This window comes from Salvia splendens, chromosome 5 (genome assembly GCF_004379255.2).
Source record: "Salvia splendens isolate huo1 chromosome 5, SspV2, whole genome shotgun sequence".
Classification (NCBI taxonomy): Eukaryota; Viridiplantae; Streptophyta; class Magnoliopsida; order Lamiales; family Lamiaceae; genus Salvia; species Salvia splendens.
Window position 1 is genome coordinate 9,275,183 of NC_056036.1, and position 10,677 is coordinate 9,285,859.

The 10,677-nt window shown below is 37.4% G+C and overlaps 1 protein-coding gene across 1 annotated transcript; it reads right to left on the reverse strand.

The window, feature by feature from the left end:
- Nucleotides 1–7,051: 7,051 nt before the first annotated feature.
- On the reverse strand, nucleotides 7,052–7,765 carry LOC121803756 (dof zinc finger protein DOF3.1-like). Its single transcript, XM_042203370.1, has one exon. It carries the CDS (start codon nucleotides 7,763–7,765, stop codon nucleotides 7,052–7,054), a length of 714 nt encoding a protein of 237 aa, XP_042059304.1.
- Nucleotides 7,766–10,677: the final 2,912 nt, after the last annotated feature.

Sequence of the window (10,677 nt, forward strand, 5' to 3'; positions counted from 1 at the left end):
TATGAACTCAAGGAGAAACGGTGAAGAACTTTTTATTGAATCTCTAGAAGAATTCCAACTAACTCAAGATGAAGAACTCTCTTTTACTTTTGTTAGTTACACAGCTCGATCCCTGATGCCGAGACTCTAACTCATTCCTCTCATTCTATATACAAAGTTTTGAAGGAAAAATTCAAACAGAAATTACAAGAATTTGCATATTAGACCCTGAGCTTTTACACATCAGTCCCTGAACACTTCATTAGTTGTCCACAACCCATAGAATGATAGCTTGAAACTCATAGAATGATAGTTTCCAACTACAAGAATGATAGTCTGTCGAAGCAAGAATGATAGTTTGAAGAAGCAAGAATGATAGTTTAGTTTTGCCCCAAATTCCATAACAAATCTCCACCTTGGGACACAACTGAACAAACTTCCAAACACTTCCAACTTCTTTCATTCACTTTAGCTGGATTAGATTCACCAAATCCATACAATACTTCAGTTTTGAACCAGGTAACACTTTTGTAAGCATATCAGCTGCATTGTGTTCAGTAGCCACCTTCTCAATCCTCACTGAACCTCTTTCAACCTCATCTCTCACAAAATGCAGCTTGACATCCACATGTTTGCTCCTCTCATGAAATGTCTGATGTTTAGATAGACAAATAGCACTATTTGAATCACATAGCACTGTTACTGCTTCTTGATCAACACCAAAATCAGAGCAAATGCCTTTCAGCCAAATACTCTCTTTCACAGCCTCAGACATGGATATGTACTCAGCCTCGGTTGTTGAGAGTGCCACTACCGATTGCAGATTTGATCTCCAACTCACTGCAGCACCAAACAAACAAAATATGTAGCCTGATTGGGACTTCCTTGTATCTATATTTGTTGCAAAATCAGAATCACAATACCCCATGATAGGCTGCTTCTCAACTCCCTTACTTCCATCAAATAAAATTCCATAGTTCTGAGTTCCATTCAGATATCTGAGTATCCATTTTAAAGCATGCCAGTGATCTAGGCCAGGATCTGCCATGTACCTGCTAACAGCACTAACAACATGGCTGATGTCTGGTCTTGTACACACCATGGTGTACATGATGCTCCCAACTATATTTGCATATGGGATCTTGTCCATTTGTCTCCTCTGTCCATCATTCTCAGGGCTCTGACTTGTGCTGAGCTTGAACTGCTGACTCAAGGGAATAGTCACTGGTCTACTGTTGTTCATTTGAAACTTATGAACAACATCCTTGATGTAGTCTTTCTGAGTCAGCCATATTTTCCTCTGATCTCTATCCCTCATGATCTCCATGCCTAGAATTTTCTTTGCCTTCCCAAGATCTTTCATATCAAATTCAGCCTTCAAATCTGCCTTCACTAACTCCACCTCTTCCTTATACTTGGCTGAGACTAGCATATCATCCACATACAACAACAGATATGCCACAGCAACTCCATCCCTTCTCTTAACATAAACACAATGATCATATAGGGATTTTTCAAAACCAATTTTCTGCATAAATGCATTAAATCTCAGATACCACTGTCTTGAGCTTTGCTTGAGACCATATAAGCTTCTCTTCAACAAGCACACCATTCCTTCGTTTTCTGGTTGAATGAAACCAGGAGGCTGCTCCATGTAAATCTTTTCTTCAAGCTCTCCATGAAGAAAAGCGGTTTTAACATCAAGTTGCTCCAATTCCCAATCTCTGTGGGCAACTATAGCAAGAAGAACTCTAATGGAGCTGTGTTTAACTACGGGGGAGAATATTTCATTGTAATCCACTCCCTCCTTCTGTGTAAACCCCTTGGCTACCAACCTAGCCTTAAATCTGACTTGGTTGTTGTTGAAAGCTTCAATTTTCTTCTTAAAAATCCATTTACAACCTACTGTTTTCTGATCAGTGGGTCTTAATACCAAGATCCAGGTGTGGTTTTTGTACAGACTATCTATCTCCTCTTGCATAGCCAATAGCCACTGGTCCTTCTCTGGGTTTCTTATTGCTTCTTTGTAAGTTGAGGGCTCATGATACTCCATCTCCTCAGCTATAGCCAATGCATAATGCATCATATCAAAATCATTGAATCTTGAGGGCAGCTTTATATTTCTTCTGGCCCTGTCTCTAGCTATCAATCTTTCTGGAGTCTTGCTGTCAGTTTGAGGTTCAGGTGATCTGCTATTGACTGATGTGTCTGATGAGGTTTTTTTCTGACTCTCCACCTCAATCTGAATTCTCTGGACTTGTGAACTGAGGAAAGGCATCTCTGACTCCCTGAAGATGACATCTCTACTGATCACCACATTCTTATTTACTTCCTCACAACACCATATTCTGTAGCCCTTAACCCCCTTTTGATAGCCTATCATCACACATCTGAGAGCCCTTGGCTCTAACTTTCCTTGTTTAATATGGGCATATGCTCTACACCCAAATGGCCTTAATATGGAATAATCTCCATAAGAGCCATACCACCTACTATCTGGGGTTTGATTCTCAATAGCAGCTGATGGGCATTTGTTGATCAGGACAACAACAGTGGAGGCTGCTTCAGCCCAGAAAGGCTTTGACATTCCAGAGGCTATCAACATGCATCTGACACTTTCAAGAATGGTCCTATTGATCCTCTCTGCAACCCCATTTTGTTGGGGGTTGTGTGGGACTGTTCTATGTCTCTTCACACCCTTGGCTCTGCAGAACTCATCAAATTCATGGGATAAGAACTCCAACCCATTGTCAGTCCTTAGACATCTCAATGGCTTTCCTTTCTCCAACTCAACCTCAGTGCACCATTCTTTAAATCTTTGAAATGTCTCTGATTTATCTTTCATGATCACAATCCAAACCTTCCTTGAAAAATCATCCACAAAGGATAAGAAATACCTGCCTCCTCCAATGCTATTCACTGGTGCAGGGCCCCATATGTCACTGTGAACATATTGGAGAGGCTCTGTTGAGTTGTGTTTGCCTACTCCATATGGTAGCTTCTTGCTTTTTCCAAGAATGCACTCTTCACATGATCCAATGGCTCTCTGTATCCCAGATTCATCCATCTGAATAATGCCTTGCTTTACCAGCTGTGTCAGCCCAGTGTCTCCCACATGGCCCAGCCTAGCATGCCAATTGATGATCTGTGAAGTAGAGTTAGCCATACCAGCCACTGCCTCAGCTTGTAGATAATAGAGCACATTGTTTCTGATAGCCTTCATGATCGTTTCCCCATTCTTTGTAACAAGCATCTCTCCACCAAAAAGAGTCAATCGATAGCCATTCTTCTCAAGAAGCCCCAAGGATATCAGGTTCCTTTTGATGGATGGGATGTACCTCACATCAGTGAGAGTTCTCATAGATCCATCATCCATCCTCAAACATATCTTCCCCACACCCTTAACATCGCAAACGTGATCATCTCCCAGCAGCACCGAGCCATCAGATTCCTTGAAATCCATGAACCATTCAAGATTTGAAGACATATGGAAACTGCAGCCAGAATCCATGATCCATAACTTGGATATAGGACTTCTCTGGTCCACATTTAGAGCTCTAGCTTCTTCAATTTCTTCAGTGATTGCCGCAGTTCCTTCTTCCTTATGATTTTCAGCTTGCTTTTTCTTCCAAGCAAAGCAATTCTGCTTGATGTGTCCTGGTTTTTTACACCAGAAACAGCTTCTTGTTTCCTTTTGATCTCCATCTTTTGCAAACTTTGGCTTCCACTTATCAGATGATTGTTTCTTGAACTTGAACGGCTTCTTTGAGGTTGCTTTCACATTCAGACTTTCAGCTGCTTGATCAATCGGTTTGTTGATGGATTTCTGCATTCCTTTCAATTTTAATGCAGAATAAACTTCTTCCAAAGTCACCTTGGAATCTCTCCCTAGAAGTATGGAGTCCTTGAATTGTTCAAAAATCGGGGGCAGAGCATTGAGCAACATCAGCGCTTTATCTTCATCCTTCATAGGATCATCAACACCCTCAAGATCATCTATGCATTTTCGAAAATCTTCCAGCTGATCCGCCAGATTCTTGGAGTCCGAGAATCTAAAGTTGAACAATCTTTGCTTGAGATGCAACCTATTGGAGATCGACTTCTCCATGTAGATTTTCTCTAATTTTTCCCATACTCCTGCGGCATCATCTTCTTTCTGGACTTCCCTCAAAACCCTATCACTGAGGCATAATACGATTGAGCTATAAGCCTTATATTCCAGCTCCTGCGCTTTCGCCGCATCCACCCCCTGAAGTTCCTTCTTGTCCATCTTGGATTTGACTTAATCCCAGACACCTTGCTGCATCAGAACAGCTTTCATTTTCAATCTCCAAAGGCCAAAATCATTTTCGCCGGTGAAACGCTCAACATCGAATTTTGCGGTAGGCATACTTGAATGCGTCGTCTTCTCTCGTTCCCACAGACGGCGCCAATTTGTAAACAGCAGCTCAACGCTATCAATTTCAGATCTCGAGCACAATCAAGATCAATACTTGAACGAATAAGAACAACACACGCAATGCTGATTTAAAATGAGTAACCAAGAATTTATGAACTCAAGGAGAAACGGTGAAGAACTTTTTATTGAATCTCTGGAAGAATTCCAACTAACTCAAGATGAAGAACTCTCTTTTACTTTTGTTAGTTACACAGCTCGATCCCTGATGCCGAGACTCTAACTCATTCCTCTCATTCTATATACAAAGTTTTGAAGGAAAAATTCAAACAGAAATTACAAGAATTTGCATATTAGACCCTGAGCTTTTACACATCAGTCCCTGAACACTTCATTAGTTGTCCACAACCCATAGAATGATAGCTTGAAACTCATAGAATGATAGTTTCCAACTACAAGAATGATAGTCTGTCGAAGCAAGAATGATAGTTTGAAGAAGCAAGAATGATAGTTTAGTTTTACCCCAAATTCCATAACATAATGTGTTTAATTGGATTAAGAAAAGGTGAGTGTAAGTATTAAAATAGAGAGAAAGGAAGATAAATGTTTTAATATGAGTGAAAAAAAGTGGTTGGTGTATTAATTGGATAGATAAAGTTTCCAAAAAAAGGAAATGTATCATCTTATTTGGACAAACTAAAAAGGAAAATGTATCATCTTAAGTGGGATGAAGAGAGTAATATCTAGGAGTATAAAAACAATCATATAGATCTAGACGTCCACCAAACAAGCAATAGACGAATAAAAATAAATCTTGGTATGAATTATAAAGACAAGTCGAGGAGCTACTTATCAAAGATTTGATCCATAAATTATCTCTCTTTGTATGCGTCGTACCTGTGATTATAGAAATATTTCGTGCAAATTGGATTTAAAAAAATATGAGATTCAAACATATGCATAATATAAATAAAAAATGCATAATTTTAAAAAGTTATATCCATGTACAAATATAGAAAAATGATACTATATATCTTATGTGAGCGTTTTATATGAGCATCGTGATCGTTTGAGGACATATAGCTTTGTTTGTTTTGTTTTATATGTTTAGTTTGATTCAAATACATTAACAAATATCATAGATATTTTTTATTTTATAAAATTCATAAAAACCAAAGCTCGATTTGTTCATTATTTGTTATTTTATTCAGTTATTTGAAGTTATAGAGAAACAAATAAATCTGAGCTTTGATTTTTATAAATTTTGTAAAATGAAAGATGTCAATAACATATTCTAATGCAGTAGAATCAAACTAAATATATATAACTAAACAAACAACTCTAAACGTTTATCAAACAGGGATGATTTTCATATAAGGTACGCAACATATTCTATACGAATTTTTTTATATAATCAGACGATGTTCTACATATAATAAACCACCATTCTACACTAACACATAACAACCTTCTTGTGTATAAGTCGTATAGATCTTGTGGAATGCATTTTCACAATTGTATAATCCATGGCCATTTAAAAGAATAACCTCTGTCACATGTCAATCATCTGTAGTCTTTACATTAACACAATAAATAGTTAGAATTTGGATGGATGATGATGCGATTACAGAATAAGCTTAACTAATGGAGTATTTAATTTTCGGTGGATTAATTAGTTCGAGATTATTAGCCTAATGCAAGGACATTGCATTAGAGATATAGCTTTAGCTTGACAATTTAGGACATAAAATAATTATCTAGTTTGAAATTTTGCACACAAATTAATCAGTCTTGCATTATTCTGCTGGTATTAATTAACTAGACTTTTCAAACATTACAACCCTATAATCTTAATTAAGGCGCGCGGTGTTAATAATCAAGACGTAGTTTTTAGGTTTGTTTTTTTGAACTTTATTTCAGTATTTTCTATGCAGCTAGCCACAGATCAGTATATCACTAATGAGAGGATAGATGTAATAATAGAAGTATATTTTTGGTTCCATGGAAAACTCAATTAAATTAAATGGAAAAAAGCAATTAAATTAAATTTGTTCTAATTAATGAAGAGAATAAAGTTTGTATATTGTTCGAGATAATAGTGAAAAATTAATGACATTTCTTATTCATGGGTAATTAGTCACTTTGTGTGAAGTTGATTTTTAAAATCTAAAATGTACGTATTGTTCTTGTTTATTACATTGAAACATCAAATTGTATTAACTAGTGGTAGTAAATAATCAATAGCAAATCAATATCGTCGAGATGAATAAGCCTATATATACTAGTATGATTAAGAAGAGCTAATAATACCTTTAAAATATGTGCGTGTACTTGATAATAAGATGTTATTGTGAAAATTATATCAAAATGTTAAACTCATTTGAAAACAAAATTTGAACAGCTAGTAATTTTATTAGAACAAATGAGATGTCGGAGTACATTAATTTAGATATTTCCAATACGAATAATAAATAAAGATGAAATTAAGAAGACCAACAATTTTTCAAATCTGCACATCACTATGACTGAAACTATACATAATCAGTTAAACATATTGATCATGTATTTTTTCACAAGAATACAAATAAATTTGTATAAAAAAACGAAAAAATCTAAACAAACATTCCATGTACTTTTCTTGTGATTATTGTAAAAAAATCAAATCATTCAGAAGAATCAAACCCCGGATCGATTACAGTCGGACCATTGACTACCGCCACCGCCACCGCCGCTGCTCCAGATTCCGGCCGCGGATGCAGCCGAAGAGCTGGTAGCGCCGACGTTGCTCACGCTTGGAGTCCAAGAACTAAAACTCCCCGGCTGAATTAAGTTTTGCTGCGGCGGAGAGCGTAGACGCGCCGCCGCCGGAGAACTCATCATCCCTTGCAAAAGGGCCATATTCGAACCGAAACGACTTCCTCCGCCCATCGCCGGCGCCCCTTGATTGATCCCAACGGACTGCATTGCAGCCAAGGAAGGCAAAAACCAGCCACCGCCGTAGAATCCGCCGACCATCGGCGGCGCCACCGGCCGCGTGACGACAGCTGTCGGATTCGCTGCGGCGGATGGCGCCACGGCTCTTGGCCTTGGAAGAGGCGGAGGCGAAGAGGGGGATGAAATCCTCGGCCGCTTGCTTTTCCGGCTGCCGCCGCCGATGGGGACGTTCCTTAGGGTTCCGCCATGAGTCCAATACCTCCGGCAAGATTTGCAATAGTATCTTGGTTGAGAGAGGCTATAGTTGTTGTAGTAACAAAACTTGGTGTTGGTGGAGTCGCACCGCGGGCACCTCGGAGATGGCTCGAGGGCGAGGGCGGCCGCCTCAGGAAGCCGCCCACGTTGCCCGAGATCTCGTTGATGAGTGAGACCCTCTTCATTTCTTGCTCCATCCATTTTTTTTAGCTTAGAGTTTCTTATAAAAAAAAATAGGGTTGTTTTTGTGCGTGTGTGATTATGATTGAAGGGTAAATATATAGTGTGTTGTTGAATGTATTGGAGTGTAGAAGGTTTAAATGGTTTGTGGGTTAATTCAACTTTTCAATATTATTTCAACGATTTGGATATGATTGTAATCCACAATTCGTAGGGATTATGACAATTATAAATAAGGGGAAAACAGACATTATGGCATTAATTATGCGTAATAGGGGTGTTATTTCATTTTTGTAATACTAAACACAAACAATGGCGGTAATAGTAAAATTGTCGTAATCCCCATGTGAAATTTAAGACAACTAATGTTTTCTTGCAATTCTAATATCAAGATCTCTGCAGATTTTGTGTGGTAAAAGAAGATTAAAGGAATGAGGAATTAATAAGACATAGAAAAGTGAGGGAGGAAGATATGAGGAATGGGCTAATTGCCGTTAATTAATTAGCTTTTTATTAATGCTTATAACTTAATAAGAAAATGTATATATGTAATGCAAGGCAATAATAATAAGTTGATTTTAGGGATAGCAAAATGGGATTTATTGTGGTTAATGAAACATGACATTCCAAGAGGTAAAAAAAAGTGAATCTATGTGACCTTATTAAGGCCAGTCACACAAGAATGTAGTAATAAATACGGATCGAGTACTATAATTACTAAAATAATACTAATAAATAAAGTTAGTTGTACAGCTTTACTGGTTTTACTACTAAACTCTTCTCAATAAAATATTTTATTTTCATTCTTTCTACTCAGATTTATATCTTTGATAAGGCTAATTTCATGCATAGGTCTAGGGGATAAATTCGAGGATTTACTGGGTCTAACACACTTTTTAAGCCAGGTGTGTAGAAGAATTTCGTCAGGCCTAGGAAAAGAAGAGGACAATCACATATCCGAGGAAACTGGCGAAGAAGTGAGCATTATGGAGGAAAATTGCAAGACGGAGGAAATCTCGGAGCCGAAGGGTAGAATGGAGATTTCTACGAAGGTTCTAGAAGAGCCGCGCCTATATAAAGGAGGAAGCATGCATTATGGAGGGACCTTCTCGGTGGAGGCCTCATTAACAGTCTGTGGCTCGAAGCTCACTTTTTCTTTTTACACACTTGGGTTCTTTAGAGGGAAATTCTGGGGGTTTGCTCTCACTTTTCGCTTTTTCGCATTTCAGTTGGGTTGTAACACCGTCCTGTCGAGGGCGAAGAAACAAGTTCCATTTTATTTTCTCGTATTTTGCGGATTTCACCGAGCTTCGCTATTCAGAGCTCGGCCCTCTGTTTTTACTGAATATTTATGTGTTTAATGCAAGTTTAATTTTCTGTCATGTCGTTGATGTTGATTTCTGATTTCATTTCTGTTATTATCTGGAGTTTGAGTTAGTTTACTTGTGTTGGATGCGTTTCGCAATTGTTCACTGAATCTGTGCAGAGTAGTGGCTAGATCGGGTTGCTCAGAGTTTGTTGTTGGTTGAATCGGAGGTTTGAATTTGGTGTTGTAGCTGAGTTGAGTGGAATCGTTTAAATTCGGAGTTGATCGGTTTAGATCTGTTAGATCGGAAGTTATGGAGTTGATTGAGGTTGTTGTTTGGTTCGGATCGCTTGGATCCGGAGTGGATTAAGCATCTGACGTGAATCCAAGCAGAGTTGGTTTAAATTTATGCCTAGCCTTCGTGTTTTCATTTCATTTCGTCTAGTATATGTAGATCATTGTTATTTCCGGCTTGTTGCAAGTTTCCGACGACCCAACTTTTATATTCTGTTCGAATCTAGGTATGTGCTCTGTTTTCTTCGTCTGCGTTTGTGATTCAGTTAAAAAGGTGCACGTCGTTGTTAGTTAGAGTTTCAGTTTGTTATTTGCAGCCTTTCTGCCGTACTTGCTAATTCTGGAATTATGGTCCCCACTGTTTTATGCTTCATGTCTGGTTCTATTAGGTAGCCATTTACACGGTCTAGGAAGGGAATTTAATATCTCGTAGTCTATATGATGTTTGATCTCAGCATGCTCACAGTTTCCTAGGTCTAGTGTTTACATTTCTTGTCTAGCTCTAGTATTAGTTATACCTCAACCCAGTTTGCGTGGCAGCAGACACCTTTGTCAAGAGTCTCTAAACGCTTTCTTACGTGACCATCTTCGTGGGATCGACCCCTGCTTCTCTATACTAATCTATAGTATTCGGGTTGAGGGATCTTTGAAGGGGAGTTTTGTGTGTACAACGACAGAGTATTCCGTGTTCCATTGAGTTCCTAGACCAAGTGATCTAGTGGATTCATAGGACCTGGTATCTCGACCTAGCATAACACATCGCATTTTCAAAACACGAACACCCACATTATACACTCCAAACAAACCCACCTTCAATCTTCAAATAATATTAAAATTGATCGCAATGTTTTAGGATATGTTTTACTGAGATTTAATTTAATTTTACTTTTTAGTGTAATTTAAGTAAGAATGATTTTTAGTTCTCATTTATTTTCTTCAATATATCGTATTATAAACGAAATTAATACTCTATCCGTCACAGTAAGGATGACCAAAGTAAAGAGGGAGTAGTATTTTGTAAAATTAAGTTGTGACACTCTAATATATTAATGTATTGTATTATACTTTATTGTTGAATTTAGCATATAATAGCATCATATCTTATTTTATTATTACCACTTATTTTTAAAATATATATTGTAATGTTTTTCATATCTTAATATAGAAATTATTTTTTTTATATTGAAATTTTTAATTGATTTTATATTATTTTGGGGATTCAACTTATATAAAATTAATGTGAAAATTTGTAAAATTTAATTAATCCTAAATTTGATTGTATAATTGGATATTTCAATTAATTTTTTATTTAGTTTAAATAATAGGTGATATT

Excerpts from the sequence above, each read along its gene's own strand:
- LOC121803756 (XM_042203370.1), bottom strand. The coding sequence starts at position 7,765 with ATGGATGGAGCAAGAAATGAAGAGGGTCTCACTCATCAACGAGATCTC.